At 38.1% G+C, this 23,962-nt stretch overlaps 1 protein-coding gene and 1 pseudogene across 4 annotated transcripts in view; one reads left to right on the top strand and one right to left on the bottom strand.

Moving 5' to 3' along the window:
- TRIP4 (thyroid hormone receptor interactor 4) overlaps window positions 1-23,962 on the bottom strand; it is a 52,040-nt gene that overhangs the window by 8,233 nt on the left and 19,845 nt on the right. For 3 of the 4 annotated variants that reach the window (XM_043984212.1, XM_043984208.1, XM_043984211.1), the window contains 3 exons: window positions 21,285-21,409; window positions 13,732-13,823; window positions 430-532 (listed from right to left, as the gene is read on the bottom strand). In XM_043984212.1, coding sequence (XP_043840147.1) covers window positions 430-532; window positions 13,732-13,823; window positions 21,285-21,409 — 320 coding nt within the window. The remainder of the gene's footprint in view (window positions 1-429; window positions 533-13,731; window positions 13,824-21,284; window positions 21,410-23,962) is intronic. The other variant, XM_043984209.1, reaches the window with a different exon arrangement.
- LOC122741110 lies at window positions 22,539-22,900 on the top strand (annotated as a pseudogene).

Genomic DNA, 23,962 nt, shown 5'->3' with positions numbered 1-23,962 from the left:
CAACAAGAAACAAAAAGTAAATTATTGAATGGCTGTAATTCTTTACTTAATGCTTTATTTTCCAGGCTGTTTATAAATTGAATATATAAGCAAATATATTCAGGTCTCTTCTCTGGACTGAAGAACTGGGCTTCTACATGTCGGGAGAGTGATAGATGTTAATGTCTTAAGACATCTCTAGGAAAAGAGAGTATTTCACACTAGAGGAATAGGAGTTTAGGATGATCATGTCAGATCATGCTCTATACTCATGGATAAGAGACCAAGTAAGAAAAGCTACAGGGCACTCAAGTTAATATTAAAACAACCAGATAATGGGTATAATTCTATTAAATCACTAAGTAATCACCAAACAGCACTAGGAGCAGGACAGGTTAACAGTCATAATGCAAAAGTTTAGCAATGAAATGATATTGGAAAGAGACTTACATATTTTATGTTTTCCTTTGATAGGAAACTTCAGGATCATTTCTTGGGGATTTGTGCAGATAAAGACAAATGGAGAATCAGATTCTTGTCTGAGGTCTGGGTACTGAAAAATACAAACATAAAAATCCAGGAAGTTGGACTAGATGGGACACTTTACAATGTTCTAACATTCTCTTCAAGAAATTCAAAATGTTCCACAGACTTTTTGTTTTTGTTTTTGTAGGCAATGGGGTTATGTGACTTGCCCAGGGTCACACAGCTAGTAAGTGTCAAGTGTCTGAGGCCGGATTTGAACTCAGGTCCTCCTGAATTCAGGGCCAATGCTTTAACCACTGTGCCATCTAGCTGCCCCCTCCACAGACTTTTTACCTCACTAATTCTTATTAAATGCTACAAAGTAAGGAGATGACAGATAGTATAGCATCTCTCCATTTCACAGATAGGCAAGCAGGAAAAAAAAAACCCAAGGACATAGCCAGGACAAAAAAATGGGAAGGAAACCGTAATCTCTCTTATTTTTATTTTTATTTATTTTTTGTTTTTTGGTTGTTGTTTTGGGTTTTTTTTGGTGGGGCAATGAGGGTTAAGTGACTTGCCCAGGGTCACACAGTTGTTAAGTGTCAAGTGTCTGAGGCTAGATTTGAATTCAGGTCCACCTGAATCCAGGGCCAGTACTTAATCTCTCTTTAAAGTAGTAGTGCCATACTTAAAAGAGTATAAGGCCTTGCATCCTTGAATTCCCATGCATTACAGGAAATATACAAAACAATTTCATCAAAAGGACACTTGGCATCTTCCCAGAAGACAGAACTGACTCTTGTGAAAAAAAAAACAAGCAATCCAAAAGTGGGAATCCTTGTTGTTGTTGTCAGTCATTTCAGTTGTGTATGACTTTTCATGACCCCATTTGGGTTTTCTTGTCAAAGACACTGGATTAGTTTGCCATTTCCTTCTCCAGCTCATTTTATAGATGAGGAAAGGGAGACAAACAGGGTTAAGTGACTTGCTCAGGATCATACAGCTAGGCTGGATTTGATTTGAACTCAGATCTTCCTGACTCCAGGCCCAGCTTTTTAATCTATTGCACCACCTGCTTCCCTTAGGAACATTACAGGTTTCTAACTATGTTCACCTAAGAAACCTGAGTACCTCCTGGATTCAACTGATATAAAACATTAGAAAGACTTAAGAAAATGAAAATATTTTAAGGAAATTTTATCAGAAACAGTAAACAAAGCCCTTCCCTCACTTAAGAGAAAGAAGATGATTCATTCTGAAAGGTATGAACATGCAAAAATTTGTCACTTTGGATATAACCAAGTCTTGGTGAGGTTGAAAAGGTGACCTGAAAAGTAACTGTGAAAACTCTTTAGAATCTTGTTACAGATTGCCAATCAGAACTAGCTTTGTGTGAACAACCATGGCTCTTTATTCCTTCCACTCGGGGAGTCAATGACACTAGAATAAAACGACAATGATCACTAAATCACATGTTTCAAGGCAACAACTGGAGTCGGGGAAACATTTCTCTGGAGCTGTCCTCACATTTCATGATGGCCCATCTAGCCACATATTCTTCTCACTGAACTCAACCAGTAAAACTCACAAGCATCTAGGGAACATGCCATGAGCAGGGAAGCTAATCCCTTAGTTGCCACCATCAAACTTTCTATTTCTATAGACTACAACTTTGGTCATTTGAAATAAAAATCTACTCTTACTCACCTGCCAGGATGTACCCACAGAAATGTTACTCTGCTGCATTTCATAGATAACATCTGGCATTCATACAGCACTACTTCATATTATGTCACTTGAGCCTCACAACAGCCTTATAAGGTAGACATTTCAGGTTTGGGGTTTTTTTTTCATTTTTAAAGAAAAGAAAACTGAGACTTAGAGACCCATAGTTACATAGCTACTACTAAAGGGTAGATCTGAATCCAAGTCCCTGCCAGCTTCAAATTCTGCACTTTATGTACTATACAAGAAGTGTTCAAACTCAAGGCCCACAAAACTCCAGGGTGCAAACCAGATTAAAATACGATTCACAAATGTTTAATAAAATAAAAATGTAATGTGGTGTAGATAATGTTAATCTGTGGTCCTCTAAGTCAACAGTAGCCCACAGGTATCTGTTTCTATCTGACTTCCCTACACTACCCCATGCTTCTTCTCTGAAAGCAGCATAAACTGTGAAAGTCAGTATTTTACAATCTCTTTAGTAACTCTACTGCATGGGATAGATAAGCAATGTGCTGTAGGAGGTAGGAGGAGCTCTTGGTTACCGTGGGTTCTGCCCACATATAGCTCTCAGCACAGAATGCTGCAGATCTTGCTCTGATAAGAACACAGCTTTCATTTAGCACAGCCATATCACTGGATGGATCAGATGTTAAACTGTGCAATTTGTATATATACATGAAGCCCCTTTACTCTTCCAGAGCTTAGGATGAAGAAGGTTCTAGTAGGAACTAAGAAAAACTGAACTCTGCATGAGGCCTGCTCTGAGAACCACTGTCAGCTGATTTGGCAAAAACATGAGCAGAAGTTCTCACTGACATCTTTAAACTTAACACACCAGAAACTGAAGTCCCGGCAGCTTGCAGCTCCTCTTCTTCAATTATCCTGCCCTTTCTCCTCTGTAGCCTGGAGAGTGTCAAGGCCAGGAACAGTACTGCCAGCATTTCACAGTTCTGCTGTTCCAAAGCTGAGAGCCAGGCAGGACAAGAGGTTCAGGCTGAGTTAGTAGGAAGCTATGTAAATTATGTTCAGTGTTTGCCAGGGGAAACGGCTGGATGGAAGGCCATTTCCTTCAGCAGCTTATGGGATCTGTGAATCCTCTTACCTGCTGGGAAGGGTAAAACTGTCCTTTTAAATCCTTTGGATATGCAATGGCAGTTTTAATATTCTGGGTACTTCCAAACGTGGCTGTAGCCTTCCAATTACCTAAATTAAAACCTACTCAATCAAACTGAACAGCAAAATCCAGTGTGGCAAGATGAAGCCAAGAGAGCACATACTGAGAATCTGACTCTTTTGAGACAATATCTATTTATGAAAGAAGAGTCCATTCTACAATCTTCTGCCTTCTTCAGACTAGATATAAACATTTGTCTCTTGACAAGAAGTCAATATGAACCTATATTGGTTAAGCTTAGAATAGTCCCATTGCATACTAATAAAATAAGAGAATGACAAACAATAAAAAAATTAAGACTCTGGCATGAGAAAATAAGAGAAATGGTATGGCAGGTTCCCTACACTTTTTTTTGGGGGGGGGGGACAGGGCAATGGGGGTTAAGTGACTTGCCAAGGGTCTCACAGCCAGTAAAGTGACTGAGGCCGGATTTGAACTCAGGTATTCCTGAATCCAAGACCAGGGCTTTATCCACTGTGCCACCTAGCTGCTCCCAGGTTTCCTACACTTTTATGCCTTAAAGTGAAAATAAATATAGAACTCAACTTTCCCACTGTCCTCCCACCCCGGAAAGTAAGACATACATGTATATTTCCTTTACCAGGCTCTACTGCATACCTCTATGGGGATTTAGAAAAGAAAAAAATATGCAAAGTAATATAAGGAATAAAGAAGACTGGGGGCAGCTAGGTGGCGCATGGGGCAGCTAGGTGGCGCAGTGGATAGAGCACCGGCCCTGGAGTCAGGAGTACCTGAGTTCAAATCTGGCCTCAGACACTTGATACTTACTAGCTGTGTGACCCTTACTAGCTGTGTGCCTCACTTTAAAAAAAAAAAAAGAAGACTGGGGCATATACGCTGGCAAAGGAACATATTATTCTCCACTGTGAAATGCATTAAAGGAAAGTTATCTTGTCAGAGTCTTAGTCCTTCTTCTAACTGGGGCCCCTAAGCAGCAATAAATAAGACTTGACACCTGGGAAGAGAAGCACCACACTTCACACTACCGGTCAGAGGCATACAAGAAGCTGTTCTTTGCTGAGGGAGTCATAAAACAAAAACCAAAAACAAACAAACAAACAAGGCAGGATGTTTGGAGAAAGAGGGTGGCACCTGTGAAGGAGGAATACAGAACTGTAACCAGGATGGGTCCAAGACCAAGAGACTAGAGGAAGCAACAGGCTGCTTAGGTGAGGGAGGTTCTGGGATTAAGCAACACAAAACAACAAGGGAAATTCAAGTAAAGACACCCTAAAAAGTTGCTACTTCACCTTGCTGCTCTGTGACTCCCCTCACCTGGTTTCCAGCCTGATGACTGGGGGAGGGGGACCTATTTTTCTTTCATGCCTCATAAGTTTCATAGCTGTCTAACATAACAGGTAATTAAGTGCTAAACAGGCATTTTCTCCTCCTCTCCAGAGGAAGATTGCTCACCAGTCGGCTAGAAAACATTTCTTTTTGCTGTTTCCATAAAACAGAAGAAATTCAGCAGTTTTGGCAACTAGTGCTGACCCACAGCCAAACCGGTATTTCCACCAATTCTGGAAGTCTGGGAATTAGGTTAGGCTTTGTACCAAAGTACCAAAGTGATCAATAACTCCAAGATACTATGGTGTGGGGGCGGCTAGGTGGCGCAGTGGATAAAGCTGGATAAAGCACCGGCCCTGAATTCAGGAGTACCTGAGTTCAAATCCGGCCTCAGACACTTAACACTTACTAGCTGTGTGACCCTGGGCAAGTCACTTAACCCCAATTGCCTCACTAAAAAAAAAAAAAAAGATACTATGGTGTGACCTGTCAGAACCAATCCCCCAAGTGCTAAGAAGTATAACCCTTTTTCAAAGGGATAAGAAAAACTAAAACAATTACTCAGAAGAAATGTCATACAAAGGAAATGCATTTACTAGGAGGTTTTCTTGGCTTGAACTAACTAGATGGGATTAGTAATCATGCTATGAAATCTGGTGTGGTGAAAGTCAACTCAGAGAAGACTAAGAAGGTAAAACTCAGAAAAGGAAGTTACTTTAATAAAGTGGCCACAAGCACAACAAAAGTAACAGCGATTAATCTCAACATGCCTCTTTTCTGTTTAATAATTCTCATTTATATTAAGCTCAAGGCATTTGTGGTATATATGGCACAATCAGGTGTCACTATCCTCCTTGGAGGGCAAATTGTTTTTCCCCTACTTCAAAGCAGTACCCTTTCCTTCAGGACAAAATGACTGCCGTGTCATGACTAAACCATCAAGTGACTTGGGATGGATAAAGACAAACTAAAGATAACTTGGACAGAGCCCAGCAGCAACCTGGGCAAGCCTCTTGCCCAAGATTACTCATAGGAGATGCCAGTTCAATGTGGCAGCAAATATGTCACAGAGGAAAGCAGCTTAGGAGCAAATAACCAATAGGTACCTGCTGTTCAAGGGCACAGTGACCATTTCTAGAAGGAACCAAGGCCTAAACTATACCACTCTGTTATAACCTCTCCCCCTCCCCACCTAACCAATCTCCTCTGAGTCCTCAAACTGCCAAAAGCAGTCACACACAGAAAGCATCAAGTACAGAAAATACAACTATCTTGGCAACTTCCACAAAGTTCTTATCCTGTCTATCCTAGACACTTGGTAGCAGTGAGACCCTGGACAAGTCACTTAACCTCTGCTGCTTCAGTTTCCTCAACTGAAAATTTGAATAATAATAGCACCCACCACCCAAGGTTGCTGAGAATCAAATGAGATAATATTTGTAAAGTGCTTAGCACAGTGCCTAGCACTTCCTTCCTTCTTTCCTAACCCATAGTTAAAACAATGACAGAAGTAAATTGTTCTAATTGACGACTCTACACAAATATATCCCAAATAATGGATGTAAGACCTACCTGGAAAATGCTACCAAAGAGCCCAAGGCTTTTCCCAATTCTAGAGTAAGAAATAGCAGAGCCTAGCTCTTTAGCCTCAAGTAAACACTGCAGCTATAGAGCAGAGCTCAGAGAATTCACTGGTCTCATTTTGGGTTTAAGCACAAGCAAATCTTGATCACCCGTTCTTTATCATCAAGTAACACTTTTTAAGTGCACTAGGGAGGCAAGCCACTGTCCTATTTACTTCCTCTAGAATCTTAGTAACTCTGTTCCCAACCACATTCTTTGGGCACTCCTAGAACTTGCTACTATGGTATCATGAGTTACAACTCCTCTGCCCCAATTAAAGACCATAATTTTATGGTTAAAAAAAATTTTTTTAGATAGAACTGTTCACATTAAAACTACTGAAAGACCTATCAATGGTAAGCAGTAAATAAAAACCACAGAAGATTTCTTTTCCAATCCTATTTCTGATCATATTTCATATTCATCTAGTGAATTCAAATCCTGGCAGCAATTTTCTATCACCCCTGGGTCATTACTTCTCCTTTACCAAGTAGTTCAATACCTAGATCGCTCTTTTCCTCTCTACTCCCAATCTTGTCCTCGTACAAGGTAACCTGAACTAGCGAAGCCTCCCAAACCAGCCCCTTCACCAATCCCATTCAACAAAGGATTCTGTGCTGTCCTTTACTAAGAAAATGGAGGTCCTTCTCCATGAGTTCCTTCTCTCTACATCTCAAAATCTCTTGATATCACCTACCATTCTCCCCCTTTGACCACAGTATCTGAAGAAGAGGTGGCCTTTCTCCCTGACAAAACTAATCCCTCTATGTGTATCCTTGATCCCATTTTCTCATCTCCTCTGGCAAACTGCCCTATAATCATCCCGCATTCCTCTAATATTTAATCTCGCCTTCCACTGACTCCTTCCTTGTCACCTACAAACATGACTAGGCTTCCCCCATCCTTAAAAATCCTTCACTTGACCTTGCCATACCCTCAAGCTATCATCATCCTCTTTTTTTCTCAGCCAAATTCTGAGAAAAAGCTAACTACTCTCATAAGCTCTATTTCCTCTTCTGTTACTCAGTCCTCGACCCTTTGCAATCAGACTTCTGACCTCATCACTTTACTTAAACTGCTCCCTCCAGAGTTTCCAATTATCTTTTAATTGTCAAATGCAGTAACCTTCTCTCAATACTCATCCTTTCTTAACCTCGCAGCAGCATTTGACACTATGGAATACCTTCTCTTTCTGCATATTCTATCTTCTATGGCTTTCCTTCCCCCTTCCTTCTAAGTTTCCTTTGCTGGATTTCATGACTATCTCACTCACTAACTGTAGGTGTACCCCAAGGATCTGTCTGAAGCCTTCTCTTCTCTCTCCATGGATTCTCTTAGTGATCCTCCTCAGCTCCCATGGGTTCAATTATCATCTTTATGCAGATGATTCCCACATCTGTATATCCAGGCTGGGCTTTCTTAACTCTAGTTTCACATCACTAACTGCCTGCTGGATGTTTTGAATTGCATGTATCCTAGGTATCTCAAATTCATATGCCCCCAAATAAGTAATTATCTTCCCTCCCCTATACCCCCATCAACAACTCTTCCTAACTTCTCCAACCATTTCTGTCAAAGATACCATTGTATCTCCAGTCAATTAGGCTCGCTCTCCCTCACCCCCACTGCAAATTATCTGCTACATCTTATTGATTCTACCACCTCAATGCCTCTTCTACCTATTACCAGATCTCCACTCATTCAGCAATTCTAGTAGTTCAGGCCCTGAGCACCTTTCGCCTTGATCTTGCAATAGCTTCACAACTGATCTCTCCCTGTGTCACGTCTCTCCCCTTCTTGATCTATCCTCTACATAGTACCAAGGTGATATTCCTAAGGCAGTGGTCTGACCATGCTCATTAAGCTCCAGTGGCTTCCTATTTCATCTAGGATCAGATGCAAATCCTGTTTGGAAGCTAAAGCCCTTACAACCTGGCTCCAACCTACCTTTGCACCCCTATTAAATATAATTCCCCTTCACACACTCTGTGGTGTAGACCAATCAGCCTTCATACACGTAACAATCTGTTTCTGCAGACTACCCTGTCTCCTGCACCTCTTAGAATCCCTAAGTTCCTTCAAAGCTCAGCTCAAACTGAGCCTACTACACAAGGCATTTCATCTTTCCCAGCTACTAACCACCACCCCCAGAACTCCCAATTACCTTGTTTTTATTTTATATAAACAGATATGTTGTCTTCCCTGAAATAATGTGAACTCCTTGAAGGTAAGGTCTTTTATTTTTATCTTTGTAGTCCTGGCACCAACCGGTGCCTGGCACACAGCAGCTCCTTAACACAGGCTTATTGACCAATGAATGAAAACTGCAAAAACAAAAACCTTCTCTTGTTTAGTGTGAAAAGGTTCGAGTTCTTTCTGCACAATGATACTGATCCAAGCTCTGTCACTTGAATCACAAATTAGAATGTAAAAAAACCCCGTGCTGGTTCCTATAAACTGAACTCCATAAGGTATGAAGGACTCTTGTAACCTCAAGCAAATCAAGTCTTGATGGCCTTGGTTTAACTTATCTATAAAACAGGAATTTATGTTAACTTTACAGAGCAATGGGAAAATTACAATTAATGTCATTCTTCAGGTAAAAGCCAAATAAATAGCAAACTATTATGGAAAACAAATATATTTCACCCCCCTCAAGAATAAACACAATACAAAACACCATGTTCTTCTGATTCTTAAAAAATGTAGATTGGTTATTCCTTAAGCCACATTCAAATAGGCTTCTGATAAAAAAGACTGATGATAACTCTAAAGATAGTCAGATGCTAATAAATGCTTGTGTCTTCATGGGAACTCTGAAAATTCACTTAATCTCAATGAAATATGCTGGGTCTTTAAGAAAATTGCCTAGGGTACCACTGGTTTTTCTGTTACATTTAAGTTCCCAATGAATTTTGGAAGGTCCTTATACAATGTAGGCTTTTGATGACAGTGTCTTCAGTTCATACTTTTCAGACACTGCCTTCATATCTCTTTTGGATCTCTAAGTCTTTATGTTAAGAAGTCTTTTAGACAAAGTGGGAGAGACATTTTCACATATTTCTAGATACAAATAGGAATCTAGTATCTAATTTTGCTAGGTTAAAATACTGTTTCCTTCATCATTTAATTTCTTACTCAGTCCCACACTAGTACCCTGATCTTTATAAAACTCACTTTTATAAAAACCTTTTACTCAGGGGCAGCTAGGTGGCGCAGTGGATAAAGCACCAGCCCTGGATTCAGGAGGACCTGAGTTCAAATCCGGACTTAGACACTTTACACACTTACTAGCTGTGTGACCCTGGATAAGTCACTTAACTCCAATTCCCTCACGAAAAACAAACCAAAAACCCAAATAAGACAAGTGCTTAGCATTCTCTCCAAAAACCCTTTTACTCTAGTTACAAAAAGATGACTTCTTGAAGCTTGAATGCTATTACAGAAAGGAAGCCAAATAATAATCCTTTTCCTCACCAGACAACTGCCCTTCTACTGATGTCAAAGCAATAGCATAAAGGTATTTAGTAGCAGGATCACCTTAGCAGGGATCCAGAGTCTGGACTATTATGCTAGTTAGAAGGATGAATGAACTATGGTCAGCAGCAGGCAAAAGGAGGATGGCTTCAGTTCAGAAGAAATAGAATAATCAATGATACTTGAGATTTCATACAGATCAGATTGGTCATTGAATGTCATGATAAAAATAGTACATACAGATATACACACAGAAACAAAAGCCACAACCCAACTTTTTGTTTGAAAGCCTATTAGGTCTAGACTATACCATGTGAGGAGAGAACTCTGCTCACAACCACAGCTGCTAATGGTTATGGATTTGGCAATCAAAATGTCTTTTGTTAAAAAAAAAAAAAGTTAACTGCCTTACTATTGAGGTTACAAACCAAAGCCTTGATGCATTGTTACAGTCAACATCCTCCCTGCTGTTTTTGAGAGCTTCCATCTGCTGTTGGCAGATAAAACGCTGGCAAACAGCATGGGTTTCTTCTAGGGGAATGCAAGAAAAGCTTTACTAGATAGCCATCCTTTCCCTTTCTCTCCCCAATCAAGCCCTTAAGGTCTTTCAGCTTCACTCCTACCCTTGTGAGAGTTGAGTACTTGCCACTGTTGAGAAGCCTGGAGGGGTTCCTTTTGGCATGGAACAACCATGCCAGCCACACTACCCATGGGGGAAGAAAGGTAGATATGTTCTCAGCCTGGGGGAGAAACATTTTTACACACATTTTAAAAGCCACTTACCCAGTATAGCCACACTTAACTTTAAAACTCCCACTAATAAAATCTCTCTCTGGATTTCAGGGAACTTAGATGATCAGATTATGCCAAAGAACAGTTAATGTGTACAATATTTTAACTTATCTAGGAAAGGCTAAGGCCACAAGACAGGGAAATAAATAACTATGCTGATCTGAAGAAAGGGAAACTAAACAATAAAACATGGAGAAGAACTGACCAAAGTCAGACAACAGATTAAGTTTAAATTTCCTGCCCTGGAATGGTATCCCAATAATATTGATAACAGAAAATGTTTACATAGCACTCTAAGGTTTGCAAATTTCTTTACATAAATTATCTCATTTGAGCCTTACAATACCTTAATGCCATAGGTCTTCTTATAAGGATAATTATGTCCAGATAATAATGAGGATGAGGAAGTAATAACAGATGAGGGAACTGAGGCACCGAGAGGGTAAGACTTACTCATGGTCAAACTTGGGTGAGATAGAATTTTAATCCAGACATCTATCTAATTCTATTCCTAATGTAACATGCTGCTTCTCAGAAATGTCTAAAACAATGTCATACAATATAGTAGTGAAAAATGGGCCTTTTTAAGGCAGAAAGGAACAGCAGGTTTATGAAATAAATTCCTAAGTGCTCCTTTCTCAGTTACTAAAATAAAAGGGGGAGCATAACAAGTCTGGACTAGTCTACTCCTCTACCTGACACCCCCACTTTCTTAGCAGAAAAAAATAATACTGCTAAAATAGACTAAGTATTTGCTGTCCATACCTTAAGGAATATTACTCCAAATACACCCAAGTCGGCCATTGGGACGATCTTAGTAGTTCACAAAGGACAAATAAAGATCCAAAGTCAGATCTTAAAAAAAGTTTAAGGTCCTTACACAATGAGGAAACCCAGGATAAGACTGTCAGCTCCAAATGCATTCAAGTATTGTGCTCAATTAAAAGGAAAAAAGTAGAAAGTTGACACTAGGGGAACTGGGTACTTGTTTCTGATGATGAAAAAGACTATAAGCTTCTGGCAATTTTGTATAATACTAAAAATCAAGGGAATTCATAAGGAGAGTTGCCAATTTCTACAGCTGGGAACAGATGGGAAAATTGCTGCAGGTCCAGAGGTGACTCACAGAGCCCTTAGGAGAGAAAATATTGTAGAACCTAAAGATGATGAAAAGTGCTGATCTCATCGAGCACTTCTGAGGAGCCAAATGCTCTGTTATTATTTGGTATTTCCATTACTCCAAAAGTACTTTATACTACTGAATCCAAGTCTTCCACCCATTCCACCCCTTTCTGATTTAAAGAGGTTAGAAAAGAAAAAACCAAACAAACAAACTGGTAGATATGATCTTATGTCTGTTGCCTATTAGGGTGATTTATGGGAAAGAAAGTATCTATTCCAAAAACCTAAATCTATTTATCCTCTCTCACATATTCTCTGTCTCTTACAGACACATATACAAGGTAGCATCACAAATCTGATGTGATTCTCTTTTAAAATGTAAATTAATTGGGATAGTATAATATTAAAATAATTCACACAAAAATGTTAGTGACTATACTTAAGGGAGTGGAAACAATGAAAAAAATGAGAAAAAAATCATAAAAAGGAAGTTGTAGCAGGCATGGAGGGTAGGGAGAGATATGAAGACATATTGTGTTTACTTCACAATTTTGGATAGAGCTGGGTCCCCATTTAATGGAAAGAGTATAGACATGACAAAGAATAAATAATTGGCTGTGTATGTGTATATAGTATACATGAATATACTGTTTACATGCAAAAAAGGCTAAGGAAATACGGTTAAGAAAAAACATTATCATCAAACAAAAATAAAAGCATAGACACTTTAGAAGAAATGTTATTTTTGGAACATAAAGAAAATAGCCTTTATTTTTTAAAACTGTCCAGATAGGAGGAGCAGGGAAGGGGTATAGAAAGGAAGGTAATGGGGCAGCTAGGTAGCACAGTGGATAGAGCACTGGCCCTGGATTCAGGAGGACCTGAGTTCAAATCCGACCTCGGACACAACACTAGCTATGTGACCCTGGGAAAGTCACTTAACCCCAACTGCCTCACCAAAAAAAATTAAATTTTTAAAAATTAAAAAATAAAAAGAAAGGAAGGTAATAAGATGACAATGAGCAAAGAGAAAAAAACCTGAAAAGGAAAAAAGGTCCACTGAGAATTATTCAGCTAAAGAATATTTCCTTATGAGTGATAATAGAAGTTATACAAATATCCAGAAAGCTAAACTGTTAGGAAAGAGCTTTAAGCATGGTCCAAAGATGAACTTCCCCACCTTGGATTTCTTCCAGAATGTTAGTTTACAAACACTGAAACTCTAGAATTTAAGACTTTATCTTAAAGGTCTTCAGCTCCCTCTGCTGTTCACAAATGTCCTAATTTAGTTAGGTCAGACTAGAGACAAAAGAACATCAAGGCTGACCCTTAAAATACATTGGCCATAACCATAAGTCTGCTTGGACTGCTTGCCTGAAGGGCATAAGCAATTACATTTTATTTTCCAATAAGTTAATTAATTTGACAGTCAGATCCATCTTTCTAACAGAAAGAAAAGTAATTTTAAAGGTAGGTTCTAGAGAGGGATGGAGAAGGAAAGTCTTGCCACATTTGTTTTGATAGCAATGGTTCCCCCTTCCCCCCATTATGGGAAAGCTCCAGCTACAGACTGATAAAGTTCCTTTTTCCAACAATTTAGACCTTCTGCATACCAGGAAATAAAATGGTACATATTTAAGTTCTCTCCATTTTTGACTTGTTTTTTCATTCCCCAGCACATTCTTTGTATAAGTCTCTCCACATCTGTCTAAATTCCACTTGACATTACCTAGGAGCATAAGACTATAAGCGAGAATAGACCTTATATTATCTGTCCACCCCCAACTATCCACTCCCTTTTCTTCTCATTTTACAGATGAGATAAAAATAAACTAAGAAGAGCTGAAATGATTTGTCAAGGAAACAAGTAAGTAACAGATCCAGGATTTAAGCCAGGTTCTCTGATCCCAAATTTAATGTTCTTTTAATTTTTCACTACATCGAGATGCCTTTTTCCATCCCAATGATATTCTGTGATGAAGCATTTGCAGGTCAGCTCCACCAGTACATTTTCAGGGATACAAACGAAACGTCTTCCCACATAAATATCCTCTACTTACCTGTTCCTTAAATTGCTCCTGAGGCAAGCAGTCATTCAGATCCACACAACCAAGGAGACATCCTGATGGATAATCACTGGGAAATTCCAAATCTGAATTGAGAATATCAAAAACAATTACATAAAATTTCCTCTTGACAGTGTCCTTCAGAAACCTGTTTTAAATTATGAGCAGATGCATCCAAAATTAGAAGGGAGGCAGAAAGCTGGGAAACACTTTTTATGGCCAGTACTTCTGATAAAGGCCCCATTTCTAAAATATATATGGGGGAGGGGGGGCGGCTAGGTGGTGTGGTGGATAAAGCACCGGCCCTGGATTCAGGAGTACCTGAGTTCAAACCCAGCCTCAGACACTTGACACTTACTAGCTGTGTGACCCTGGGCAAGTCACTTAACCCCCATTGCCCCTCAAAAAAAATAATAAAAAATAAAATAAAATAAAATAAAATATATATAGGGAACTAAATAAAATTTATAAGAATCCAAGTCATTCCCCAATTGAGAAATGGTCAAAGGATATGAACAGGCAGTGTTCTGATGAAGAAATCAAAGCTATCTATTCCCATATGAAAAAATGCTCTAAATCACTAACAATTAGAGAGATGCAAATTAAAACAACTCTGATGTACCACCTGACACCTATCAGATTGGCTAAAATGACAAAAAAGGAAAATAATAAATGTTGGAGAAGCTGTGGAAAAATTGGAACACTAATGCATTGTTGGTGGAGCTGTGAACTGATCCAACCATTCTGGAGAGCAATTTGGAATTATGCCCAAAGGGCTATAAAACTGTGCATACCCTTTGACCCAGCAATACCACTTTTGGGTCTTTTCCCCAAGGAGATCATGGAAAAGGGAAAGGGACCCACATGTACAAAAATATTTATAGCTGCTCTTTATGTGGTGGCAAGGAATTGGAAGTTGAGGGGATGCCTATCAATTGGGGAATGGCTGGACAAGTTGTGGTATATGAATGTAATGGAATACTATTGTGCTGTAAGAAACGATGAGCAGGAGTTCAGAGAAACCTGGAGGGTCTTGCGTGGGCTGATGATGAGTAAGATGAGCAGAACCAGAAGAACATTGTACACAGTATCATAAACATTGAGTGTTAATCTACTGTGATGGACTATATTCTTCTCACCAATGCAATGGTACAGAAGAGTTCCAGGGGACTCGTGATGGAAGAGGATCTCCAAATCCAGGAAAAAAAAAAAAGAACTGTGGAGTATAGATGCTGATTGAACCATACTATTTCTTTTGGTTTTGGTGCTGTTGTTTTTCTCTTTTGAGGTTTTTCCTCATTGCTCTGATTTTTCTCTTAAAACATGACTAATGAAGAAATATGTTTAATGTTTATACATATATATACATATATACACATATACACATATATACATATATATCAGATTACCTGCTGTCTAGGGGAGGGGGGAGAAAAATCTGAAATTGCAAAGCTATGAACAAAAGTTGAGAACTATCTTTACATGTAACTGGAAAAAAAATAAAATACTTTATTAAAAAAAAATTATGAGCAGATAACTTTTCCATGGGCAGCGATGTGGCACAATGGATAGAACACTGGGCCTGGAGTCAGGAAGATTCATCTTTCTGAGTCTAAATCTGGCTTTACTTACTAGCTGTGTGACCCTGGACAAGTCACTTAACCCTGTTGACCTCAGTTCCTCATCTGCAAAAATGAGCTGGAAAAGGAAAGGGCAACCAGGTGATACAGAGGAAGGAACACTGGATCTGGAGTCAGGAAAACTTCATGAGGTCAAATCTGGCCTTAGATACTTACTAGCTGTGTGACCCTAGGCAAGTCACTTAAACCTGTTTGTCTCAATTTCCTCATATGTAAAATGGGGAAGGAAATGGCAAACCACTCCAGTATCTTTGCCAAGAAAACCCCAAATAGGGTCATGAGGAATAAGAGAACTGAAATAACTGAACAACAACAAATGTTTCCATTGTTACTGTTCTACTATGGAGAGTTAAGGAATTTGATGAGGTTTTTATTTAGCACAATTCTTTTTTTTTATTATTTTAAAGAAAATCTGGTGAGTTCCTAATTGTATCCACCAAAATACATGCAGAGCTGGCAATGTCTTTCCTTTTAAAAATTTTTGTTTCTATTGTTATCTTGTGTTTTCCTATTATTTACATTTTCTAATATGTCTTTCCCCTTTCCCCTTCCCAGAGTGCTATCCCTTATGACAAAAAGTAAAAAATAGAAACAATGTTCAGTAAAACCAACCAACAGATAGAAAAAACCTAATATTATGTTCAGTGTTCCATGATCATAGTCTCCCACATCTCTACAAAGAAGCAGGGGAAGTACTTTCTCATAGGTCTTCTTTGAGGGAGGCCTGGTCATTATAATTTCACACGATTCATTTTTTGTTTTGTTGTTGTTCTTTCCATTTTCATCGTTGTGGTCACTGCGTACACTGTTCTGCTGGATCTCCTTATGGCACTGTGTATTAGTTCAGTTATATGACCCTTGGTCACTGTCTTGGTCATCTACAAAACGGTGGGAAGTTGGATTTGGAAGGTCCTTTTAAGCTCCAAATGGGTTGTATTTATTCTAATATAAGTATTTCAATACTTTTCTATATTCCTGTATTCCTCTGTATTCTGTTGCCTACAGTACAGTGCTATCCTGTTATATATATGTACCACAAATCCCTTAGGCATTCTCCAATTGTTTCTAGTTCTTTATTACTACAAAAAATGCGTCACAAAGATTTTCTTGTATATCCAGCCTTTCTACTTATTATTGAGCTCTCTGGAGTATCTGACTGAAGCACTGGGTCAAAGGATGTAATTTACTTTCTTAGCATAATCCCAAACTGCTTTTCAGAATGGTTGGATCAATTTACAGCTCCACAAAGAGTGCATTGGTGTGCCTATCTTTCCACATCAATATTTTCCCTTATAATCCTACTGTCTCTTGTGTTGTCAGTCTCACATTCCATAGTCCTAAACACTGCTGACCCTCCACTGATACAGTAACAACAAATATTTAATAATTTACTTATTACAAAGATGACAGCATCCTCAACCTCAAGGAGGCTAAATTTTATTGTCCCAGACTCATTTTATCATTTCAAACTTAATGAATTGGGGCAGCTAGATGATGCAGTGGATAAAGCACTGGCCCTGGATTCAGGAGTACCTGACTTCAAATCCGGCCTCAGACACTTAACACTTACTAGCTGTGTGACCCTGGGCAAGTCACTTAACCCCAATGCCCCCCCCCCAAATTAATTAATTAAATCAAACATTTGACCAAAGGTATCCAATTTTTTTTTGTAGTAATAGGCTATAGTGGGCAAGCTACATGGCATAGTGGATAAAGCACTGGCCCTGGATTCAGGAGTACCTGAGTTCAAATCCAGCCTCAGACACTTGACACATACTAGCTGTGTGACCCTGGGCAAGTCACTTAACCCCATTGCCCCACAAAAAAAAAAATGTAGTAATAGGCTATGTGATCAGAAATTCATTTGTACAGCACATATTAATTTTTATTGATAACAATGGTGAAATATAATTGGTGAGCTATGCAAAAATGTTTTAGCAGTATCATATAAAAGCAGTCCAAAAATTTTTCATCAACTTTATTTATATAAAAGTTCGCAGCTAGTGCTGGTCACTGACCAGTTTTGATCAACTCAATGAAAATAATGAAATTTAATAGTTAAACTACTCTTGAGCACAGGTGTACTGAATCAAAGTACATCTAAATTCTGACTCTTGGCTTATTAATGGTAGCTCACAGTCTTGATTTTGGCACTTTTGTGAAAGATAATGTACTTTCTGAGAGAAAGAAGCTCAAATATTGAACACAGAGCCAGACATTCCAGGTGGTTAGGAACTACTAGTCTACTAATAAATTCATGCTAGCTAAGCAAATGAATATTTTTTGCTAAAAATCTCATGCAGGCTGCACTTTTCCTGAGGATCATCTTGGATTTATGGTCCTTTGGACAAATGGAGATTTGGCAATAAAGAAAGACAGCTGCCACAGGTATCAAAAGAAGAATTATTTTTCTGGCAAGAGAAACCATAGAAAGTTAAACTACAGATTCTTTAAAAATTAGTAGTTATAATAGCCCAATTGGACCTATCCTTTCAAGGAAGTATATACTTACTATTTCTTTTTGGTGAGGCCTTAAGTACAGAAATATTTTTATAACCTAACTTTAACTCTGCCTCTTTTGATTTTTAAACCTCCTTTAGGTTAGTCTTGGCCTTCTGCTTCTTCAACAATAATGTCAGTGGCAGCAGAGGGAGCAGAGAATACCAACGTTTCCACCATTATTAAGCCATCTCAAAACAATTTAATTACTGATCATTTAAAGACGAGCTTTTTCAAATAACCAGTAAGTGGATACATTACTAAAAGGAGAAAATCATACCAATCATGACATTTTCACTATAAATAAAACAAGACAAAAGGATGTTGCAGTTTCATGAAAGGATGGGTCAGAGGTTCAACCTGGGAGAAACAAGTGATAGAGTTGCCTTTGTTGCTCATCCTAGAGCAACAAGAATCATCTTTTCATGGGTTACTTAGTGACCTCAAATGGCAGTGCTCATGAGAAGGAACAGGAAGGTGAACACCATGAAAACAAGTGCAACATCTGCAGCAATGTCTGTTACAAAGAGGGATGCAGAGCAATTCTAGAATGACTAATAATACACTCTAAATTAAGTCCATATAATTTGGGGGGGGGGGGCAATGGAGGTTAAGTGACTTGCCCAGGGTCATACAGCTAGTAAGTGTCAAGTGTCTGATGCTTCATTTGAACTCAGGTACTCCTGAATCCAGGGCCAGTACTCTATCCACTGGGCCACCTAACTGCCCCCTGTCCATATACTTTTTAATACTCCATGACTTTAAAGCAAAGGTGCCTGTGGTAGAAGAAGGTGAAAAATAGTTCAGGAATAAAAAACAAGAATAAAAGTTCATACACTAGGATCATAAATTAGACAGAAGTCTCATACTTTCAGAAGAGTTAGGTATTAAGACACGGTGAAAATCAATTAACATAATAAAAAATGAAGTTAATTACATTTTAACAGAGAGGAAATGACTGGTTAGCAACATAGAAGTGATTTTCAAATCAGCTGTCTTTTGTACAAAAAGGCCACTGACTTATAAGAGTAAAGACTAAAATCAGTACCATACTAGAATAATTCAACTGAGTAGCTATGGCATACAACTGACCTGTTTAAATGAGTTGCTGCAGACAAAAATGGGAACTAGATAAAAAAACAAATATTGACAAAGACCAGTACCCTTCCTTAAGGACATTTAAGTGATTTAAATCAATCGTCACAACAAGGCCAAAAAAACACAGAAATGACCTCAGCTAGAAAACCCTTATGTCTCCCAGTAAGAAAAAAGATATGGCAGCCAGTATAGAACATGAACTCATGTGTAAAATCTTAAAGAGGGAAACAGTAGATTAGGAACATTATTGTCTCATAAAACAGCATTATATAGAAAAATAAGTTTTCAGAAAGCTTTGTGAAAGACTCAATTAATTATGAACATTCCAAAGACATTTAAGGATGACATCTGAAGGATAGCAACAAGAATAATAGATTTAAGGATTCTTATGGCAAGCATCAGAATACCTGATATGTTAAATGAGGAAACAAATACCACTGAAGAAAACAAAGATGGATATTGCAATTGTTGAAAGTTTGTGTATGAAGTGACACAATTTTTAAGGCACTAAGGGACAGATTCTTGAGGCATCAGAAAGAGCAGAAGATACAAAAGTCTTGGAAAAAATTGTGGACCTATAAAACAAAAAAGGTGTCTGAGAAAACATAAATATTAACTCAAATGCCTACTTAACCATATCTACAAATTTTTCAGAAGAATCATCTGTACATGCATCAAGGGCATCATTGATAAAGGTATGAGAAGGGAAAAAGTAAATTTCTATAAATGTTTACAGGTCAGTCATATCTTTACAGTCACACAACTGACTAAAAAATATAACCAAGATTCCACAGTGCTTACTTTTTAGTGATTATAAACTTCATTCGATTCAGTATAGCAAACTACTATCTTAAAGTCTCCCCTCTAAAAAGATAGAAAAGATTCATTGTATATTAATAATAATTGGTAACCTTTATATAGCGCTTACAAATCCAAGATCTTTACATTTATGTCATCTGATCCTCACAATAACTGATGGAAGCTATTATTATTTTCATTTTACCTTTGAGGAAACTAAGGCAAACAGGTTAAATGATTTGCCCAGCGTCACACAGCTTATGTCTAAGGCCAAATTTTAACCAAGGTCTTCATGACTTTAGGCCCATCACTCAAATCTACCACATCACCTAGCTGCCCTTCTGTTATTTGTTGGAGGAGAGAAAGCAACTGCATTTAAGTGACTTGCCCAGAGTCACGGAGGTAGTCTGAAGCTGCATTTGAATTTGGGTCCTCCTGACTCCAGGACTGGTGCTCTATCCACAGCAACACCTAGCTTCCCCTATGTTAAAAATAAAACAAAATTTTAAGGGATATCACCAGAGAGATGTATGTCTGGAAGGCTAGCCAGGTGGTGCAGTGGATGGAGCAGTGGCCCTGAAGTTGGGAGGATGAGTTAAAATATCACCTCAGACACTTATTAGTTGTGTGACCTTGGGCAAGTCACTTAACTCCAATTGCCTTAAACATCTGGGGCCACCTCCAGTCGTACTGATGTGTGTGTATGTGTGTGTGTGTGTGTGTGTGTGTGTGTGTGTGTGTGTGTGTGTGTGTGTATCTTGTCACTGGACCCAGATGGCTCTGGAGGAGAAAATGAGGTTGGTGGCTTTGCACAGCCCTCCCTCACTTAAAAAATCCAAGGACAAACAATAACATCTGAAAAAAGTCAGTCAGTTATAAACAAGAGTGAAGGATAATCAATGAATAGCTCTTATGTGTCATTGTCAAGAGAACCAAAACATCCCCAGTATACTGTGTGGACCTCTTGTGAAATATCTATATGACACAGTCAAGATTCATGAGAGATGAGAACGCATGAATGGATTCTTCTTTATATCATTTCAGAAATACTCACATTGATGAGATCATAGACACAGGGAAATACTGCAGCTCTTACCTAATTTTTTCTTTCATGACAATAGTATGAAGGAAAATAGTCCAAAAGATCCCAATGGCATTTTCCAGAACCCAAAGCTACAGTGTTTGGAAATTTTCACCTGTTTTCACTGCATATGTCAACCAACTCTGCCAATTCAAGGGAGATCTTCCTAGTCCAAAGGATTGTAGAATTCCCAGTACACATTTTGTTTTTACATTCATAAGTTAGGATTATCAGCTTTCTCAGCATCCAAAAGGATACTCACAGATAACCAAGACTACCATTTATTTCTGGTGCCCAAAGGGAACACTTGAAAGTGTGTTAATTCATAATTTAACTTAAAATAGGAGTAAAATGGAAATAAAGTGAAACAGCTAACTCAATTTTATCTAATAGCCATCTCTACTGACATTCACACAAAAGGAAGAAGTTACCTTTTCCAAGAAGAAGGCGATATGTATGCTGTAGTTCTGAGATTTCTTGAGAGGAAGGTCTTTTGGCAGTTGCAGCTATCCACAGTCTTCCTCTGTGAGATGTGTACCAGGTTCTGCCCTCCACCCTAAACAGGATAAAAATTAAGCAGAAAGGAACTAATTTCCAGTTCTGGGATTCTACAAGTCTTGGATACAGATTATCTAATTTGAGTAAGATTTGTTCAAATGGAGGTTTCTACAAATTCTTGAATTGAGACAAAAATCTTGGCACACATATCTTATCATAAGAGGTATAGTTTGTGAATACACTGTTATTCCACAATTCACTCTTATTCTCATTTGTTGTCATGGTTTCTCATATCATCCATAAAAAAGACTTCTTCCCTGGGTAATCTCAGTTCTCCATCCAGTCCCAAATTATACAAGCATCAAAACATCCATATAACCCTAACCCAAAACTTCCACTGTGCACAAAATAAAAGTCCTTCTTCTTGCATATTACATCCTCTTTTTTTTGCACGTGTTTTTTTGCCTTTTTGCTTTCTTATGTCTTTAATTTTTTTTTACATAACCATATTTCCTCAAGTATCTTTCCTCCTCCTCACTCCTAGAGAGCCATCCCATATAACAAACCATATTTTTTAGAGACTAAAAAAAAAGGAATGAAAAGAGAGGAAAACATCAGCATAACCGATCAATATATCAAAAAAAATATGAAAATATATGCAATGTACCACACTAGTGACCCCTGAACCTCTGCAATGAGGTATAGTGGGAGTATGGGTTCATATCTCTTCTTTTAAGCCAGGCTTGTTCTTTTTTGCAACATTCACTTTTTTTTTTTTAATTTTTTTTTTTTATTATTTTTGTTTGTTTGTTTTGCGGGGCAATGGGGTTAAGTGACTTGCCCAGGGTCACACAGCTAGTAAGTGTCAAGTGTCTGAGGCCGGATTTGAACTCAGGTACTCCTGAATTCAGGGCTGGTGCTTTAACCACTGCGCCATCTAGCTGCCCCAGCAACATTCACTTTTGATTACTTTTGTGTGGGTTCTTTCCATACAACATTGTGTATAATGTTTTCTTGGTTCACCTTACTTCACTCTGTGTCAGTTCATATATATATTTCCATGCTTATCTGTATTCATCACATCTCTTACAGCACAAAAATAATCCATTATATTCATGTACCACAGTTTATTTAGCCATGTCCCAAGTGATGGGCATCTACCTTGTTTCCAATTCTTTGATACTACAAAAAGTGCTGGCTGGTTTGCTGTCATGTCCGGAGTGCTGAAGAAGACCACAGGTCTCATTGGACTGGCAGTATGTAAGCCCCTACAGGACTGGCTAAAATTATCATATATAAAAATTCTTGATGCTCTTGAATTTATAACCTCAACTGCGGCACAGAACAGATTACAAATGAAAGACTGAATATGGTAAAAGAGGAAATAGATCTTCAGAAACTAGAGGATAAGCTTCAGGCTGGCCAGCTAGAAGAGGTGATTCTTCAAGCTGAAAATGAATTATCACTGCCAAGAAAAATGTTGACTTGGAAACCCTGGGAGCCTTTAGTGGAAGAACCACTAGCCAACCAGTGGAAATGGCCATTATAATCAATGTTAAATATCTATGATGTCTAATTTTTTTAAAAAATCATTAAATATCTGTTTAAATACAATACAAAAAAAGTGCTGCCATAAATATTTTGTTGTATATGGAGACTTATCAATGGTCTTTTTTTTTTTTTTTTGGTGAAGCAATGAGGGTTAAGTGACTTGCCCAGGGTCACACAGCTAGTAAGTGTCTAAGGTGGATTTGAACTCAGATTCTCTTGACTCCAGGGCTGGCACTCTATCCACTATACCACCTAGCTGCTCCTATCAATGATTTTCTTGGGAAATAAGCCTAGAAATAAAATCTCTGAACCAAAGGGAATGGACATTTTAGTCATTTTATTTGCATTGTTCCAAACTGCTTTCCAAAATGGTTGTACTGATTCACAGCTCTACCCATAGTGACCATTTCCAACTTTTATCATCTTTGCCAATCTGCAGGTTCTGAAGTATAATCCCAGGGTTGTTTTCATTTGCATTTCTCTTATCAGTGATTTGGAGCATTCTTTCTCGTGGTTGTTAATAGTTTGCAATTCTTTTGTAAGCTGTTTCTTTGAATCCTCTGACCACTTACCCTTTGGGGAATGACTTTTGTTCTTATATACAAATATACACATATACATGCATGTGTGTACATATTTCTGATAACAAAATTTTATAAGAAAAATTTATAAGAATCTTTTGCTGTTCCTTAAATAATGAAAGGCTGACCTCCAACTGGAAATTTTTCTACTTTTCTAACTGTCCTGAACAATTCCTGATCCAAGTCTAACTCTTTCCACCTCTATTGTCATTATTTTATTTTATTTTATTTTATTTTTTCTTATTTGCTCTTTTTAAATGTACTATATATTATATGTACTATATATTACTATATATGGTCTATTAGTGCTACAATTTCTGTGGATGTTCAAAAAAATTTTTATTAATATGAATATATTCTCCTTTAGGCAAGGAAAAAAGACTGTACTTATTTCCTATTCCACTCATATCTAAACATTTTACTAGTATGAAGGAATCACAAGAGTCTGTTTCTCCTTCACTTTAACCAAATGGGATATA

Source organism: Dromiciops gliroides, chromosome 2 (genome assembly GCF_019393635.1).
Source record: "Dromiciops gliroides isolate mDroGli1 chromosome 2, mDroGli1.pri, whole genome shotgun sequence".
In the NCBI taxonomy this organism is placed as follows: Eukaryota; Metazoa; Chordata; class Mammalia; order Microbiotheria; family Microbiotheriidae; genus Dromiciops; species Dromiciops gliroides.
The sequence above is the reverse complement of the archived record's forward strand: the minus strand, read 5'-3'. Positions and strand labels throughout refer to the sequence as shown.